The 20,275-nt window shown below is 44.4% G+C and overlaps 1 protein-coding gene across 1 annotated transcript in view; it reads right to left on the bottom strand.

Moving 5' to 3' along the window:
- Positions 1 to 20,275, bottom strand: part of OBSCN (obscurin, cytoskeletal calmodulin and titin-interacting RhoGEF) — a 2,124,484-nt gene that overhangs the window by 1,836,374 nt on the left and 267,835 nt on the right. Inside the window, exons 13-14 of the mRNA XM_078665296.1 lie at positions 15,083 to 15,358; positions 10,943 to 11,218 (exon numbers count right to left, since the gene is read on the bottom strand). Coding sequence (XP_078521422.1) covers positions 10,943 to 11,218; positions 15,083 to 15,358 — 552 coding nt within the window. The remainder of the gene's footprint in view (positions 1 to 10,942; positions 11,219 to 15,082; positions 15,359 to 20,275) is intronic.

Here is a 20,275-nt window from a genome sequence, read left to right on the forward strand (position 1 = left end):
GATCATGTAACATTGCCTGAAAGAGACGGCCCTGTGAAGAGGAATCTAATTTATTGGCAAATATCCTAAAGTTCTTAAAGTGAGAGGCATGGCAGTATAAAAACAAGTCGGGTAGGTCCAGACCTCCCATCCTCAACCCTCTCCTCAATTTCTTCCAGGCAATCCTGGGTGATTTTGTGGCCCATATGAACGATCCAATCCTCCCTTGGAGGCAAGCAATGTCCTTAGAATTAAATGAAAGCGGGATGGAATTAAAAAGGAAAGGTATTTTGGGGAGGATAGTCATTTTGACCAGATTAACTCTCCGATATATGTTCAGAGGCAAACTTCCCCATCTTAACAGTAGCTTATACACCTCCTTCGCTACTATCTGCCAACTGGTTTTAGAGATATCCTTCAGTTTTTGGGTGATATATATTCCCAGGTACCTGATTTTTTGTTTAGCCCCTTGTATAGGAATTAGGTTATTCCAACCCATTATATCTGTTTTCTCCTTGTTGATTTTATAGCCAGATACCTTTCCGAATTCCTCGGCCTGTTCAAATAACCGGGGAATTGCCTCGACATGATTTGAAGTATATAAGAGGAGGTCGTCCGCATACAGCGCAGTTTTAAGTTCCAACTCTCCAATTTTAATGGGGGAAATAACACTATCAGTTCTAAGGGAACAAACAAAGTGCTCAATATAAACATCAAACAATAGGGGGCACAGGGGACATCCCTGCCTAGTACCTCTGGAGATGTTAAACCATTCTGATAAACCACCATTCACTAGGACTTTTGCTCGAGGCCTCTTATATAACGATTTAACTCCTTCAATAAAAATCGAAGGGAACCCGAACCTAGTCCTAGTAGCCCAAAGGTACGCCCAATTAACCTGGTCAAACGCTTTAGCTGCGTCGATTGCTATGATGGTAAGTGGCAACCCTCTTTCCTCCGCAAAATCTATTGCCCCTATTACCTGGAACGTAAGCTCATTGAGCTGCCTCCCAGGTATAAACCCTCTCTGATCTGGGTGTATAATCGTTTTGATAATTCGGGCTAATCTAGTAGGCAGTATCCCAGAAAAAATCTTCAGGTCAGAGTTTAATAGTGAAATTGGTCTAGAAGACTCAATTTTTTGTGGATCTTTATTTTGCTTAGCTATCAGTGTTATAGTGGCTTCTAACCAGGAAGGAGGGATACTGTCCCCTTGTAAAAAAATTCTGTTAAAGAGTGTCTTCAGCACCGGGATAACTATCTCAAGATTATCAGAATATACCTCGCCTCATTTTCTTAAATTGCTGCCATATCTCGCCCTCCGTAATTTCGCTGGCTAAATAGATCTTGTCTAATTCCGAAAATTGGGGCAGATCTCTCAGGGCTAACCAGGCATTGGTCTCCTCTGCTCCAAGGCTAGTATCTTATTGGTATAAATCCTGCATAAACCCCCTAGCCTCCTCCCTAATCAGGTCATCCTCTAATATCAATAGACCAGATTCTCTCTGCATCAACGTCTTAATATTATTTCTGACCCTCTCGGTCCTTGACTTCCAAGCCAGGAGAGTACCGCATTTTTCACCATACTCAAAATTCTTTAATCTACTGACCTCCCATCTTTCCTTGGTGATCTTGTCACTCCTGGCTTTAAATACTGATTGTAATTCCAGCAGCTCTCTCTCCAACTTTGAGATACTCTCCCTAACTGTCAGAGCAGCCTGCTGCAGTTCTAGTTCTTTATCCTTTATGACCTTAAGATCATCAGCATCTTTTTTCTTAACGATTTTCCTCCTATGTATTGTTTGAGAGCTCAATAACCCCCGTAAAAGACTCCCAAACTAATTGCTCAGTGGAGGAACCTATGTTGAAGCTAAAAAAATCGGATGTTCTCTCTTTTAACTCCACCTTTACACCTTCATCCAGAAGGAGTGTTCTATCCAGTGTCCACCTACGCTTTATAGCCTTGGACCCTAGACTAAATACCAGTTCCACCACCGAGTGATCCGAAATGCCCACTGGAATATGGGAGACCAATCCAATGTCCGAAAGCAATGCCTGATCAGCCAAAAAATAATCTATTCTAGAGTATTGCTTATATTCTTTGCTATAGAAAGAATACTCTCTCTTAGCCCCATATTTAGCTCGCCACAAATCCAGCAGGTTGAAATCTTTCATAATATTCTTAAGAGCGGATGCTGTACTAGTTGGAACACAGTATTTAACCCTAGAGGTCCGGTCTAATTGCTTATCGAAGAGCAGATTGAACTCTCCCCCTAATATCACAGGAGCAGAGTGCTGTAATAAACTTGCCCCCAAATTCAAAAGAGGACCAGAATTATCCTCATTCAGGGCCGTAGTACACTGCGCAAGTAAAGGGTGCACCGCCTATAGAGAGGGCTGCCACTAGCCATCTACCAGACTGATCTGTGTCCCATTTCTGGACCTTAATCCCCTTATTTGCCCTGACAATGATTTCTACGCCCTTATACATCCCTTCTGCCTAGAACATAATACATCCTGTACCGAACCCAATTTACCAAAAGCTTGTTCGCACATTTTGGCCTCTGGGTGGGTTTCCTGCTGTAAGTGCACATGGGCCTCTGAGTTTTTTAGATATTTCCGGACCCTTGATTGTTTTCTCCACCCCCCCCCCCCCCCCCAAGCCATTAACATTCCAGGAGAGGAATTTTATACTGACTGGCGTACTCATGACCCTGAGCTAACCCAGGCTTCCCTGCATCTAGAGTTTTTTTTTAAAAAGAACAATTTTGCAATGTATGAGGACGATTTTTCCACTTTACCCCCCCCCATGACCCCTCCCTAGCCCTCCCCTGAGGAACCTACCCTTCATACCAGACGCTTGTACCGCCTTTTAGGAGCCCCCGCAGAGGCGACACAGCGAATAGATCATTATTAAAGAAAAGAAAAAAAGGAGGCGACAAGATTCTAAAACTCCTCCTACTAATCGTACTATATCAGCTGTAGGTATTATTCATTGTTTATATATATTTCTCTTTCTCTTTCTTTCTCCCACCACCATTATTTTAAAAACCTACAGCTCAACGTGTTCATATACCTACACCTACACCCTTACTTTATTTTTTTTCTTCCCCCCTTTCTTTCCCATCCCCTCTTTATCTATTTTCCTTCTTTCTTCTCCTTTCTTTCCTTCCTTCCCCACCGATTATAGCATTCTCCTAATCATTCTCCTTGTCCCTTTTCCTCTATTTCTGTTTCACCTGGGAAAGGAGGTCGTCAACATCTTCTGGTTGACTACAATTGTACATTTTATTCCTCCACATCACTTTCAATAGAGCTGGGAACTTCATTTGGACCGGCGCCCCAAGTGACCTTAATTCCGGCATTCTTGAACTCAGCTCCCACTGTCTCTGTGCAGTTCTCCCACCGATATCTGATCGTATTTGATATGGGTTGGCCCGATGGTAGAGAGTGGACCGGGCTAAGCACCTACTTAAAATTAATTCCTTGATACTATAAGTCTGGAAATTAACAAGAATCTTCCTGGGTGCCTTCCTGTCTAGATGAAGCCTAAAGGGGTCCCTATGCACCTTCTGTATCTCTGCCTCCAGATCAATATCGGGCCGGTCCTTCAAGACCCCATCACGTAGGAGTTTACACACAAATCCCTTGATATCCTCCATCTCCTCCCCTTCAGGAATCTTCAAAATTCTAAGGTTATTCCTGCGAGATTGCATCTCTAATCTTTCCAAATCCATCATAAGAGACCGGTTTTGTGTCTTTAGAGCATCAATATCCTTAGAGTTTCCTAACACGGACTCTGACAGTGTAGTGACCTTAAGTTCCAGTGATCCCGTCCGAGTACAGATATCATTGAGCCTTGACTCTAAGAGATCAAACCTATCGTGAATACTTTTTTGGTTGTTCTCAGAGATTTCAAACTTATTCAAAAGGTCCCCTCTTAATGATTGGAATAAAGAGCCCAACCTATCCCCGTCATCATTTGGACAAACTGTCTGCAGCGAACCGTTATGGTCCTGGGCCTGTGACCTGGACTGGACTGGAGCTTGAGTTTGAGCTTGGGTTTGGGATTGAAATTGAGATTGAGATTGGAGACTTCGGTCTACTGCGACCTGTGGGGGCAGAGGGTCTGATATCCCTAGTGAGGTCTGAAGACCTAGTGGAGCTAATGGAGCTAGTGGAGCTGGTAAAGAAAAAGGAAGAATATTATGAGTGACTACTGGAGAGCCCATGGCCATATTAACCTCATCTAGACTCTCCACATTTCCCGAGTCCGGCATAGTCTCTAAAGGGGCATAGCGGTTTTCAAGGACTAGGGGGGGTGCACTGGGCTCTTCAACTACTACGGCCGTCTCTGTTACTACCACAGGACCCACCTCAGGACCCACAACATGCTCCATAATTTTGAAGAAGGTTTTAAGCGAAGGGGTATTCTTTTGGGATAATTGGGCCACCTTAGAACCTTTTACTCTTTTAATGCCTCCCAGTTTTTTCTTCTGTTTATATGGGGTTAGCGGTGTTGGACCCTCTCTCTCCACAGAATCCAGTACCCCCTTTGACCTCAGCTCCTGCTGGGACCTTAACTGATATCTATTTTTGTTTTTTTACAGGTAGTGATAACAACTCTCTCTTTGCACCGGTAGGCTTTTTTTTACTGCTGTTTAAAAAAATATTCGCCTGTAAACCAGGGTTTCCAATCAACTGTAGAGCTGCCCCCTCCCCGCCCAAGGGGTTAGTTGTTTAGGCTACGGAAGAGTCAAGCTCCATACAGTTCCACTGTTGGTCTTTCCCACCCTGGAAACTCCTTACCAGGAATAGGAGGGCAGAGTGAGAGTACTGATGAAAAGACCCCCCGCAAACTGGCCCCCGGAACTGGGTAAGTAAAAGAGCAGCCCGGGCTCGGCACCAGAGGCTCCTCCATCGTCCTCCAAACAACCGCGCTGGAGCAGAGCCTCCTTCCTGAAGCACTTGCCCCACCTCCGGGTCAACATCAACATCAAAGCCCATCCGCAGCCCCAGGTTCCTAGCGCCGTGGAGCGCTACCTCGAGCCACCGTGAACCGCCTTGCTGCAGAGAAGAAAACACCGATTAAGGGACCTCACCATGAGGGGAAAGAGGAAAGAACCATCGTCCTCTCACCGGGTAGGAGTCACAAATGCTGCCGCCTTTCTCCTCATGCCCCCGAAATTCTTTTCCGCTGCCGCTAAGCCGCTGTGACGCCTCCGAGCCCCTGCGACCGGCATCAGCCTGCAGCCGCCATGTTCCCCCTATGTCTTAATCCACCACACTGAAATGTCTTAGCCTAACACCTGATGTATGCTACTTGGCAGGGCTGCAGCTTTGCTGTGTATGGGGTTTCTTCTTCCCTGATAGGATGTTCCCGCCGAGGCAGGGTGTGCATTAATCCCTAGGGGCCCTGGGCAACACCCAGCTCTAGACGCATGGTGCTGAACGAAGCCATTTGTGTGTTTGAGAAGGCATCGCTGCGAGATGCGCGGCCGGTGAAATGAGGGGCGCGGCTTCACGCGACCTCCTGAAGCCTCTGCTTGCATTGGGCATTTCAGCGCAACGTCTCGTAGCAACGAGATGCTGGGTGACCAGCAGGTCCCGGTAGAGGGCGTGGAGAGGGCTCGTTTTGACAGAAAGGTGCCTCTCCCTTCGGGCATTCTGCGCATTCCTTCGTAGCGTCTTCGGGGCTGTGACGCAATTCCCCTTCAATTAACCCGCTCACAGTGTGGGCTTACAGCGTCAGTTTCAAACGCATCAGCAATCTATTTTACGCTGCTGCTAAGTGGTTTCTCCTGCTGAGCTTTTCCCTCAAGGCTGTGGTATCCAGAGGGCCATGTTAACCCTTCCCCAAGTGCAATGCATCAAGTATTGGTACATCAAAGCCTACCGGGCCGGCTAGACAGTATTGTTATTGAGTTTTTCCGTATATTCCTGACTTGTACCTTTAAGCCTCATCTTATTACCATGGCAGGTGGGTTTGATGAATTCCGGGAGTCTGTTGAGGAGGAGCAAGAGCTTCTCCCTATCCACATGGAGCTAGCAGATGCCATTGACGTTTCTCTGGAGCAGGCAGTGTCCTCAGCCTTGCAACCCGAGTTAAATAATTATTTAGTTGACGGTAAGATGCACTTGCTTACCCCTGGGCAGGCGAAGAACTTTGGCATGAGCCTCCTACAGATAACAGGGCGGTCCCTAAGGGTAAACGCAAGGCTGAGCTTAATGTCAGCGTTAGCCAGGCGGCTACTTCTTTGGATGCCTTTGACAGGCTCTGCCAGACCTACCTAAGGAGGCGTCTGGACACTCAGGACCTTCAGGATGAGTCCTAGCCCGGTTATACCACCGAAGACGATTTCTGCTCCCCTCAAGGAACAGATGACAATATCAGAGAAGAGCCAAATAACCCTGATGGGACTCGTATGATGAACCAGGTCTGAGCAGACCCTGGCGATCAGAGGGTGGTGCCAAGACACCCAGGCTGGAGGAGAAGGGTGATAAGGACTTCATGAGGGATGTCGGGGTTCCTGAACCTAGAAGATATTTACCATTGCAATCAGCATACTGGGTTCCTGCATCTACTGTGGCGCAATATGTAGCCAGCCGTATTAGAAAATCTATGGCCCAGGAGGTTAGGTGAAAGCTGACTGCCCCATAACTTCCTTAACTAACAAAGTAGCTGATACCTCAGACCAACTCCAGGGTGGCAAGGCCTGGACTGCTCCTCACAATACTGCCAGGACAAGGTCTTGGATGCTTTGGGGCCTCTGACCAAGAACCTGAATATGGCTGAGGATGCCAAGACGTATGGTCAGATGTTTGACCCCCACGATTTTGTCAGGTTGGGCTCAACAGGCCCTATGTTGTTTTTAGGCAATCCCAAACTGTGCTTCATCAACAGAGTGCAGATGCTCCTTGTTAATTAAGATTAAGCCCAGATTGGGTGAGTTAGCCACCACAGAAGCCAGCCCTGTAGCCAATGGAGCTCTCATAGAAGAACCCTTCGTCAAGGATATCCCATGCTAAATTAACCCCTTTTCGTCACTGGACAAAGCCCAGCAATCCATCAAAACCAAACTTTTTTGGAGGTGCTGGAAAAGGTAGGTGGGGCTCCTCAGGCCGGGCCTACTCTTCCAACCCCCACAAAACATCAAGAGGTCATGGCAGAGGATGTGGCAGTAAAGGATCCTTCTGAGCAGCCAGCAACGCACCAGGTGGCACCAACGGTAAGCGATACTTCAGTCGGATTTGGGCATCCATAACAAGGGAAGTGGGGGTGTTTTGCACTGTGAAAGGCTTTCACATAGTTTTATGGGACATCCCAACAGCACTCTCGCCCATGTCCTTTGATTTTTTCAGAACAAAGGACGCGAGTGGTAAACCAAGAGGTGTCAGAGCTCCCAACGAAAGGGGTGATTACCCATAGAGCCTTCATCCCTCAGGTCTCTTGTGCAATATTTTCCTAGTAGATAAGAAGGACAAGGGTTTCTCACCGGTCATATATCTGAAAGATTTCAATCGATGGCTGGTGTATCGCCACTTCAAGATGAAGGGTATTCACCAATATTCTGATGCCCAATGTTTGGCTGGTACGGCTCAACCGAAAGGACACCTGCCTCACCATTCCCATTTTTCCTTCCCACAGGCGTTTCCTTCAGTTTGAGTGGGACAACAAAACTTTCAAATTCACATGCCTACCTTTCAGCCAGTCATCTGCACCCTGGTGCTTCACCAAGATGCTGTGACCGGCCATGGAATGATTTTGTGCAAGGGAAGTTAGTCTAATAGTATACCTGGGCGACATTCTCCTAATGCACCAGGAAAAATCCACTTTAGTCTCACAACTTCAGTTGACGCAAAATCTTCTGTAGGGCTTAGGGTTCATAGTGAACACTCACAAATCTGATGTTATTCTGGCTCAACAAATGATTTTCTTGGGATTCAAAGTAGAGACAGTGTGACAGTTCCTCCACCTATCCCAGAAGAAGATACTTCTAATTCACAGGGTATTACATGGAACATTGGACATGGAGAACATTTCCCTTAGTCCTTTGGCTAGGATTGTAGGCCTCATGTCTTGTCGATCCAAGCGATCTTCACGGGGCCATTGCAGTAGGAGGCCATGCAATGCCTGAAGGTGTAGCACCTCCAGAGAGGTCTGTCATATGTGCTGGAGGTCTCTCTGTTGCCGGAGGCCCGAACATAACTTTAGTGGTGGCTCGATCAGATGCAGGCCTTTAATGGCAGAGCCATCTTTGGGTCAGCCCTGGGCTTGGTCATCGATGCCAGTCGTAAGGGGTGGGGCGCACGCTGTGGAGATATTACCACAGGAGGAGGGTGGCCAGAGTGCGAAGAAGGTCTGCACATCAATTGCCTGGTACTCCTCGCAGGCTCCTTTGTTGTGAGGAGTCTAGGGGCCAACAAGGTTTCTTGCGCCATACTGCTGAAGATGGGGGTCACCAAGTCCAAGAGGCTGGCGGATTTGGCAAGGCACTACTGGAGAAAAAGTTGTCGGTGATGGTGGAGTACCTACTGGGGAGACTCAACCAGTCTGCGGATCGGCACTCCAGGCATCTGAAAGATTACAGTGCATGGGAGCTGGACCCTTCTCTATTCCAAAGAATCATAGATTGGTGGGGCTCTTGCCAGGTGGATCTTTTTACCTCGAAGCTCCACCACCAACGTACCCGTTTGTTCAGATGGCGTCCGGATCCTCTGGAGAAGGCAACAGATTATTTTTTCCAGGACTGGAGTCAGTTTCAGGGGCATTCATTTTTCTTCATTCTCAAGGATAGCCAGACTCATGTTGGTGGTTAGGCATCAGAGGTGGAGCTGATCTTGGTGAGCCCGCTCTGGAGGTCGCAAGTATGGTATCTAGTTCTTTTGGAACTTTCTATGGATTTTCCAATCCACTACCCCTGACTCCTAAACTTCTGACGGACCCTCATGGCAACTTGCACCAGCTGGAGTTGGAGGATTACGGGTGCCTTTTGACACATGCTTTTCCCTCATCAGAAGAGCTTGGGCAGATTCTACCATCAAGATATATGGTTCGGCATGGAGTTGATGGTCATGCTGGTGTATGCGAAGGGATCTTGATCCCGTGGGGGCAGATGTAGTGCATGTTGTCAATTTTCTATCGAAGTTGGATGACATGGGCAATTACGGCAGGTCATGTGCCATTTCATGATGTCCCAGTAGGAGAGCATCCTCTAGTCTGTCGTCTTCTGAGGGGTATTCTGTTATCCTTCCCACCGGAACCAAAATATTCCTCTCTGTGGGATCTTACTGTTGTACTTAGAATGTTACTTTCGTGGCAGGATAGTCAATACTTGTCGCCGAATTAACTTAGGTAAGTTAACAATGTGGTTATGCCTCATATCTTGAAAAAGAGTGTCTTATATTCGTGCTCTTGACATTACAGCGCGTATGTTTACTGCAGAAGGTGTCATTTACTATTTCACAACATACGAAATCCAATGCTAGGGTGGTTAATTACCCTGCTTTTCCCGGTCATCCAAAGTTGTGTGTAGTCTGTTGCCTGAGGGTCTACGAAACCATTACCGAAGAATATCGGTGAACAGGAGTGGCGCAGCTACTTATTTCCCTCAGAAACCTTTGAAGCTGGTCTTTACAACAACCTGCTGTGTGAGATGGGTCTTGCAGGAGGCAGGGATTGATAACACCACCTTTGGGGCACACTCTATTAGGGGTGCTATTGCCTCCAAGGCGTTTACGCTAGGGGGCAACCTGGAGGATATCCTCAGTGCAGTCAATTGGTCTTCATAGTCAACCTTCAAGATCTTTTATTTCAGCATTTATAGCATGGCTTCCCTGGTTGTTAACCAGTTCCAATTCTATTAAGGACACTGAGGTGAGGATTATCTTGCCCAACTGGATACAATCTACTGCACTCTCTGTAGTCTCAGAGGTCTTCAGTTGGATAAGAATCTTCAGTTATGAACATGATCAGAACCTTCTTAATGGGTTCTTCCATTATGTTGGCTTAAAACATTGCTGTGGTTTAAAATGTCTTTAATGCTTGACATTTCATTGAATATGAATCTCTGACTTTGTAACAAAAATATCAGGTGGTACTTTGCTTAACACATAGTTGCGGTTTGGTTTCTTATCCAGGATGTCTTGTGGTTTTCTGTAGGATCAGACCAGAAACAAGAATTCTGAGCGTAAAACTGAGTTCATGATGCCTCGCTCAAAGAAAGAGGATGTGCTTTTCCTTGATGTTGGATATAAATTACTGACTCTATGGTTGAGTTTTTGATCTATCACAAAGACTCTTGGGATTTGTAGTCTTTGAATGAAATATGCTGTTTTCATAAGGCAGCTGAGCAAAATACATGGAAGAGAAACCATAATCTTTGCCTCCGTGTCCTTGATAGAATTTAAACTTTCCTTCTCGTTAGCTAGGAACATTTATTTTCAACACCTTTCATACCCTGTTCACCATGGAGGAAAGTTCATGTATCTGTTTGTTAAAAATATTTAAAGATATGTAAGAGTCTTTACTTTCATTCCATCCCCTTCCTTACCTACCATTGTCTCATTCTTTATCAAAGAGCAAAATTTCACGTGCTGGTTGCATGAAGCTACAGTCAGTAGTAAATGCTGTTACGCACTGTGGGTCGGGCACTCCCGCCGTTTCTCAGTGGATTGTGCAAAAAGCTCAAGTTTCCATCCCCATTGCACACTCACACACACACACCAGCGCATTACATTACCTGACAAGACAATAGCAGAGTCTAAAAATATGGTAACTTTAGTAGAAACAGATATTGACTGAGGGCAATTAGGTTATGAATGTTTAAAGCACCTTATTTTCAGGCATTTCTTTTGAACTGTTAATTATATACTGAAACCTACATCTTAGCTCTGTGAATATGAACCTAAAGTGGTGTGGTAAATGATGTAACACAACATTACAAGTACATATTTGACTGACCGGTAATTTGAACCTTGAAGTTGAGTTTCTGCCCAGCAGCTTCACAGATGTACTCTCCGGAGTCTTTCTTCTCCACCTGCTCCACAACCAGCCGTCTAGATTTGCCATCAGACTCAACCTTGATCTTCTTGCTTGCAGTGATCAGTTTCCCATCCTTGTACCATTTAACCTCAGTCTTGGCTTGTGATACTTCACAGCTGAGGGTGGCAGTCTGCGTCAGGATGGCTTTCACCTCCTTCTGGACTTTATCCTGGTTCACAAACACCACTTCAGGCTCTGGGAATAAAGAAACAGAGAACGGGACAGATTTAATTTAATTTAAACTGATTTGGTCCAGTGTAGGATTACTGCATAACTAATCCAGCCATGTGGGAGTGCAATGGGGACTCACTGCCTCTGATTACAAGTGAGGGGAAAATCTAATTTTTCAAACTTCTGTGCTTGATCCACTAAGTACTAAACACTCATGGAGTACCACTTACTAACCTGGCAAACATATCAAAATCAACCAATATGAAGAACATTTGCTGCTGAAATATTGGAAAATCACTGTATACGTTTGCAAAAATTCATAACTTTGGAATCACTACGTGTTTTACTGAAGGTTATCTGGGAACACTCACAAATATAAAATGCAGAGTAACCCTAAACTGTGAATTTCCCTTAGGTGTCCAAATGGTACACTGAATGTTGTGAGTTGGCATTTGGGATTATAAAGAAGGGATTCTTTGGAAGAATCGTGGTCTACTGGAAAAGGTGCAAACTTTCTAGGTTTAAATATGGCTTCTCCACTTTATGTTTTTATGATTTTGTTGTCTTATTTGCCAAAATATTGGGAGTGCCTACAGACAATTCAGTTTGCCAGGGACGACTCCTCCACAATGAAGGAGTAGAGAAGCCCACTAGACTGAGTCAGTCACAGAAAAATAAAATGATAATAAAACAATAATATCATTTTGTTTTTCTGTGACTGGCTTTGGCTGAGGTATGCGTGTGTAGGGTGGGGCGGGGCCGGACAATGACAGGGAAGACTGGTGGGCACTTAGAATTGTGCATATCAGTTTGCCCGGCTGTCTTATGCCGGCCAAACAGACATGCACACTTCTATTTCTCCAACCCAGCTGTGTTGCACAGCCGGGTTGGAGACAAGCCGCAGGCTCTCAGGCAGGGCCGCTCAGGCCAATCCTGGCACTGCTCTCATATCATGAGAGCAGCGTCTAGATTCAGTGGAGAGACCGTTTTTTACCAGTGACTGATGGGAGAGAAGTACTGAGGTGGACGCCTGCGTCGGCAGGAGTGTCAGGTAAGCTTTAAAAAAATACATATATGTTTCCCCTAATATCCCCCACCTGCTCCACTCCCCCCCCCACACTTTTGTTTTGCAGTGGCTGCCACTGCAGATTTCCAGGTTTCTTGAAAACCACATACATAAAATAACTCAGTCATATGGAGCTCAATCAAAGCTTCTGACTTCGCTTGTTGTGAGAGTGTCCTTCTCTCTCACAATAGCCAGGTAACTTGAAAAATAAACATTCTGCTAACTAATATATGAGAATTATATATCCTCTAAGAGGCTTTAGTGAATTGCACTATTTGGGTGCACGGAGGGTTCTTCGGCAACCATAGTCACATACTTGATTTCACTTCATGTATTTTTGCATTTAACTGCCATATCCTCAATTGATCAAAGTACCAAGGGAAGTGGCGTAACTCAAAAAGATGTGGTGAGGGCAATGACCATCCCTCAAACATGACAATGCCTCTGCCCTACATACATAACATCACAGTTTTAAGGACTGTGTAGTCTTGTTGTTCAGTCCTCTGATTTACTAATAGTGGCGTTCTGATCTGCAGACAGTGCATGGGCCTTGAATTGGGATAACAGAAGGATGTTCAGCTACTCTCAAAGTCTTGGATCCTTGTTTCAAAGACAGTAGTGGACCTCTGAGCTGCTACCAGGGTATTCTGTCAAAATCAAATATATTGTGAGACACAATATAAAAGGTAAGACTATCTCTTATTTGAGCCTTTTATGTCTTTAAAGACAGTTATACCTAATACAGTGTTTTAAGTAGTTACTTTTATTGGTTGTGTTATAAGTTGTTATTTTATTGTTAATTATGTTTAATTATTCTTAGGGGTCCATTAGGGGATCGCCCGACATCCTTGCCCGCCCGCCACCCGCCAGCCACCCATTTCCCCCTGCCATATTACTATGGCGGGGGGTCCGCGGCGGACGGAGAGACCGTCTGCCACTTTTCCGCCCCGGTCGCTTTGCGACCGGGGTGGAAAAGGTTTAATATGGTGGCAGTGTCTATCAGACACCGCCATCCATATTAGTATGGGTTTTGTGAGATGCCTCCGCCACGGAAAGGCAGGCGGTCTTCACTTTTGGGGCCTCCTGCGGGCCCCCATGGTGAAGGCGAGGTGGGGGTTGCACATGGGGGGGTACCTGTGGTACCCCCCTGTATTTGCATACACAATGCGGCAGGCACCGCGCGGTGCCTGCCGCTTTATGTATGCAAATGCATTAAATGCATTTTTAGCATTGTGGCGGGTGGTGCTGAGAGCACCGCCCGCCACAATGTTAAAAATGCAGGATGCGCTCGCCACTGTGGAGGGCGCATCCTAATACCCCCCACGGGACCCCCGTCCTTATGGCTGGGCGGTCCCAAAATCCGATAGGATGGCGGGCGGACTAAGTCCGTCATCCTAATGACCCCCTTAGTGCGTTTTGAACTTTGGTAATATATTTTAGTTTTTAAACTTTTTGTCAATTTGTTTGGCAAGTTGTGGAGTTTGAAGGGGAATAGGATAGGAAGGTTTTTAAATGTGTTAATTGATTATACATTTATTTTTATACAGTGTAATTTCTTATTAGAAAACTAATTATATAAATATTATTTTACTTATTTATCAGATAATTAAAAATAGGGTAATATTTTATTATTTTTAATTGGTTATTTAAGTAACTGATTTGTAAATTATTTAATAGTTTTCTTATAATTTCATTGTTAATTAGTTTTTGTTTAAAACATTTTTATTATAAAAATTATTTTTTTGTATTTCTTTTAAAATTATGTATATTTTTATTTTTTCCTGCTACTGATGTAATCACTTTTTTGTAGGTATTGGAAATTTAGGGTAATCGGGTGGGAAGTATTTTACATCTTTTTTTTTAGGTTTTTAGTTGATAAAAACCTTTTTTATATTATTTTATGTAGAATTGTACATGTGAATTTCATGTTTTTAATTTTTAACATTGATATAAATTATGCAACATTAAACATATTTGGCATGAGTCATCTTATGTCCAATATGCAATCATGCGTTGTGTTCCCCTCTAGGTCAGAAAACAGGTTCTGGTTTTTGTATTACCAGGGAAAGGTCTACATCTTGAACACATGCTGGATTAAGGTGAAGCTAGAACAAAACAAAACGCAAGGTTACCAGTTTTACATGCAGTCAGGCACTCAGGGCAGAGGTAAATGCCCATTTACCACTGAATGGACATTTCCATTCCAGATCTACTGCACAAATTCTCAAATGCTCCAAGTAAACAGTTGGGTAAAGTTCTAATTCAATACCTCTCGTAATTTGTACATCACGGGGGAAAGTACAGATACTGGTTTGTTATAAATGTTTAAAGATATGTTTCTTTACTTTCATTTCATACTCTTATTTACTTAAGTTTGTGTCATTCTAAAGCAGAGAGGTAAACTTCAAGTGCTGGCCACCTAACATTGGAATGGAATGGCCATTTCCTCAAAATGATGGAAGCACTGAAGATGGACGAAACTAGAGTTAGTAGTAAACACTGTAAGGCAATAAGGTTATGGGCACCGCAGATGTTTTTGAGTGGTTTATGAAAAAAAAACTCAGGTCTCCATCCCATCCCTCTCTCACACACACCAGCACACTACATTACATGACAAGCCATTAGTAGAGTCTACAAATATGCTAACTTTAGTAGGAACATATATTGGCTAAGGATAAATAGGTTATGAATTTGCTAAAGCACCTTATTATAGGTGTCTTCATTTGGTACAATCTAACACCTATAGCTGAGCTCCATGAATATGAACTTAGAGGAGGGTAGTAAATGATGCTACAGACATTTTAGGTAGATGTGTGACTGACCAGTAACCAGAACCTTGAAGTTGAGTTTCTGCCCAGCAGCTTCACAGATGTACTCCCCGGCATCCTTCTTGTCCACCTGCTCCACAACCAGCCGTCTGGATTTTCCATCAGACTCCACTTTGATCTTCTTGCTGGCAGTGATCAGTTTCCCATCCTTGTACCAATTAACCTCAGTCTTAGCTTGCGACACTACACAGCCCAGGGTGGCAGTCTGCGTCAGGATAGCCTTCACCTCCTTCTGCACTTTATCCTGGTTCACAAACACTACTTCTGGCTCTGGAAATAAAGAAATGGTCATGGGACAGATTTAATATAATTTAAATTGATTTTATCCAGAGTAGGATAACTGTTTAACCAATACAGGCATGTGGGAGTGCAGTGGGTACTCACTATCTATTAAGAAGGAGGGGGAAAAGAATCACGTGTCAATGGACCACAGTCTCAGGGAGATTGTTTCTGAGACCCTCAACCATACTTTCACAGTTCGCTGTATATATTTTATCTCTGCTCATGTGGCTTGATGGATAGGGTCAGTCACTAGAGTGTTTAGTTCTCCAAGTGACTCCATTTTACTCCACCAGGAGGGAGACTGTCTGGGTTTTGGCAGTTGTGAGAAGTTAACATTTTCTCCTATCCTGTGCCGGAAAATTTATTTAACACAATCAACCAGGAACAGGATATGATTAAAAGAAAGAAAACAGTGTTCAGTGGATGCATAACTGATCCACAAACACCTAGTGATCAGGTCGACATGTTTTTCGGCCATGCAAATTGCCTATACAGGTCTTCTGGGCTTCGTCAGGAACGATGGACTGGAGGGCCAACAAATTCTAGGCACTCCACATGTAGTATGGGTAAGTACAGACACTCAGCCTTCTTCGTCAGTGAGCCTATGGGGGTCATTAGGATGACGGGCGGACTTAGTCCGCCCGCCATCCTAGCGCAATTCAAGTCCGCCCACCATAAGGGCGGGGGTCCCGTGGGGGGTATTAGGATGTGGCGGGCGCATACTGCATTTTTAACATTGTGGCGGACGGTACTCTCAGCACCGCCCGCCACAATGCTAAAAAAGCATGTATGCATTTGCATACACAAAGCGGCAGGCACCGCGCAGTACCTGCCGCATTGTGTATGCAAATGCTGGGGGGTACCACAGGTACCCCCCATGTGCACCCCCCACCTCGCCTTCACTTCGGGGGCCCGCAGGGGGCCCCCGAAGTGAAGACCGCATGCCTTTCCGTGGCGGCATCGCCACCACGGAAAGGCATCTGTTTCTGCCCATTGTAATATAGCTGGCGGTGTCTGATAGACACCGCCACCATATTAAACCTTTTCTGCCCCGGCCGCAGGTGACCGGGGCAGAAAAGCGGCGGACGGTGTCCGCCACGGTCCCCCCCATCATAGTAATATGGCGGGGGGAAACGGGTGGTGGGCGGGTATGGATGTCAGGCAGATCGCCACCGCCCGCCTGGCGGTGGCGATCCGCCAGACATCCTAATGGGCCCCTAAGTATCTCAGGAATGGATGGTGTTATAGGCGTAGACTATGGCCAGTAACTTACTAGAAGGGTTGTTATAACCCCATGGTAAAACGAGAGGACAACAGCGGGTAAATAAATGCCTTAATAGGAACTGTCTCTGCCCCCAATTACAAGTGAGGAGAAAATATATACGTATTCCTTCACTTATTCAAATTTCTGTGCTTGATCCATTAAGGACTAAACACGCATGAAGTAGCACTTACTAACCAGCAACTACATGCAAAAATCAACCATTAGGATGAACATTTGCTGCTGAAATATTTAACTATTCCTTATACGTTTTGAAAATTCACAACCCTGCAATCACTACATCTTTTTACAGAACACAAAAGCCACCTGGGAACACTCACATAAATAAAATGTATAGTAACCCTAAACTGTGAATTTCCCTAAGGTGTCCAACAGGTTCACCAAATGCTGAATGTTGCGAGTTGGCATTTGGATTACAAGGAAAGGATACTTTGAAAGAGGCGTGGTCTAGTGGAAAAGCTACATACTTTCTAAACAAGGAAGCATAGATTTAAATAGAGCTTCTCCACTTTTTCACTTTATTTATCTGTGACTTAGTTGTGTTATCTGCTAAATCATTGGGAGTGCCTACAGAGAATTAATTTGCCAGGTTTAGTGAGAGCTACAAAAGAAAATGCGCTTAGTCACATGGACCTGAAGCAAAGCTCCTAACTTCCCCTGTTATGAGGGTGTCCTTCTACCTGACAATAGCCAGTTAACTTGAAACATAACTAACATATGATAATGTTGTGTCCAGTAAGAGACCTTCATGAGACCTTCATGAATTGCACTACTTGGGATTGCAGAGGGTTCCTTAGCCTAGAGGGTTCCTTAGGGTTCTATGGTCATATAATTGATTTTACTTCATGTAGTTCTGCAATTAACTGCCATATTGTCAATCCTGCAATGTACCAAGGGAAGTGGCATAACACAAAAAGATGTGGTCTCCTTCAAACTTTGTTGAGTGCAATGACCGCTCCTCAAACTTGGCTATGCCAGTGTCAACCATAAAAAAAAACCTAATTTTTAATAACTGAAATCCTCTTCTTCGGTCCCTTGACCGAATAATAGTGGGGTTCTAATCATCAACCAGTGCCTTCAATTGCAATGACAGGAGGGTGTTCAGCTGCTCTAAAAGTCTGGGGTCCTTGGATCAATGAGAGTGGATATCTGAGCTGCTGCCAGGACATTCTGCCAAAATATAATTTCAAAAATATCATGAGCAACACAAATCTCATGATGTTAAAAATATTGTGAAGTAAAAAATATTGTTGATCAGAATATAGACTGTAGGGGCGTGGTCTCGACGCCGTGGCAAAATGGCGGCTTCTCCGTGAGCTCCGCTCTTCAGCGGGACTCGTGTTCTTCCGAGAGCCGCTTATTCATCTCCTCTGTGCACCGGAGCACCGGGATATTGTTCCTGAGCATGCTGTGATCGCCTGGACTGTTTTTAAGGCTCATCTGTGTCCTGGGTTACCGGCTGCGATCTCCGTTGATTTTTCCTCATGTAGACGCGGGCGCCCGCCATTTTAGGTCGCCGTGTCCGCGTCCCTTCACCCGCCCGGTATTTTCTTTTTTTTTTAATCTAATATTGCTCCTGCAGTCCAACTTACTGGCAGCATGTTTAAGGTGCATTTTTCTACAAAACTTTCCTGATTGGCAGTAACTATTGGGTCTTTTCAATGTTTCCAGAAGTGGAAAAGGACCATTTCTTTTTTATTTTTGCATACTGATGCATGTTTGCTTTAATGGCTTTCTGTACAATTCAGTATACATCATTTTTTTTTCTTTTTTTCTTCAATTAAGCTGTAACTGAAAGCCCTTCCAGTTACTGTGAACATTTGTTCTTGGCAGTGTTCTTTATTGATGTCCTTTAAGGAATGTTTCTGTCACTCAACTTATTTCAAGCAGTTTTGAGTTGAAGAACGCATCTGCTGTCAACTTTCTTCGGCCCCACTCATCTTGTGCAACAACTTGGGTTTGCACTGATTCAGGTTTCACTCCGTATAGCTTATCCTTGCTTTATGGCGTCTCTTTGTATGCTGGAGATGTGGGCGGCCACCATTACTGGCCGCTGAGCTCATGTTTCCATATTTTTCTTCTACTACTATACGGATATTACAATATATTTCTGCTGAGGAACGATATAAGCGTATTATTTGAGGTCCTCTTTACGTGTGCCCTCATTTTACACTTCAGTCTCATCGGAGTCTTTTTCGGAGTATTTTACTGAGTTCTTGCCACAGTTACTCTTTCTTTTCCCTACAATGGCCAACGATTCACACTCTGCCAGATCCTTTGTCACGGGCACAAAACCAAAGAGACATAAAAATGACCCAACCTCTCCTATTCACTCCTCACAGAACCCGGTTCCGGACTCTTTTATGTCTGCAACAAATGAAAAATTAAAGCAAATTGAGGAGAGATGGATGGTCATGGAAAGTTAAGTATTGGATCTGGAACAACCTGTGAGTGATTTGCAGGATGTCTCTACAAAGATTCCAATTCTTGAGCAGGAAATACATAAACTGAAAATTCACACAGAGGACTTGGAAAATAGTAACCGTCGCAACAACCTACGCCTTTATGGCCTTCCGGAAAATGTTGAAGGCTCCAGTATAGTCGTGTTTCTTCAGAAATTCCTTCCTGAGCTTCTCAGTCTTCCGTCCTCAACCACTCCCCTCAACATTCAAAGAGCTCATTGTTTAGGTCGCCTTACTTCTAATCCCACGAAACCACGAGGCATAATTATGCTATTTCTGGAATTTACTGATCTAATGAGTGTCCTGAAAGCTGCTAAACTTAAGTGCCGTCTTATTTGGTCTGGCCATCACATCTTCATCTCACAAGACATCTCCAATGCAACCAACGCTCGTCGGAAAGAGTTCCTCGCCTTGCGTCCCCAGATGAGACATCCTAATATTCAATACGGAATACTTCATCCATGTCTCTGCAAGATTACCCATGATGGCCGCTCACGATCCTTTGACGATCCTGAAAAACTCAAACTTTTTCTTCATTCCTTTTCTTCCACTGGAATGGATACTAACACCTAATTTTCTGTTTTGTTCTTCTCTCTTTGTCTATATCTAACTAACTCATGATGACTGCCTCTTTCAACTCATTTGTTTTCCTTCTCTTCTTTATCTCTTCCATGTTGTACCCCTCATTGAGGTTCTCATTTTTCCATATCTCTCATTTGTTTTCATGAGATCCGTCTTGCCGTGCGTCACTGTGTTCCCTCTTCATTGTTTTCTCTTCTTTTTACAGGTCTGGCTGTTTTGCTTTGATCTGTTTGTTCGATGTCTTCTCTCTATCCTCTCTCTTTTTTCTCCTCTTTTTCTATCTTCTTTTTTATCCCTTTCTCTATATTTTTTCCTCAAATTATCTCTATTTGTTCAACATTGGCCTATATTATTTCTTTATTGTTAATGTACTTTGGCTGTGTGGGTTCTTTCGTAGTATATTTCATATGTAATTTTTTCCTGTGCTGTGTTTTTTCTTGTAGTTACTTCCTTGAAGTGTATCAATTCCAACTGTGTTGTACCCTCCCATCCCTCCATTGTGTAACTTTGTCACGTGGAACGTCCGTGGTCCTGGGAATCCAGTCAAAAGGCAAAAGGTACTGTCTCATTTATCAAAAC

This window comes from Lissotriton helveticus, chromosome 10 (genome assembly GCF_964261635.1).
Source record: "Lissotriton helveticus chromosome 10, aLisHel1.1, whole genome shotgun sequence".
NCBI classification, from domain to species: domain Eukaryota; kingdom Metazoa; phylum Chordata; class Amphibia; order Caudata; family Salamandridae; genus Lissotriton; species Lissotriton helveticus.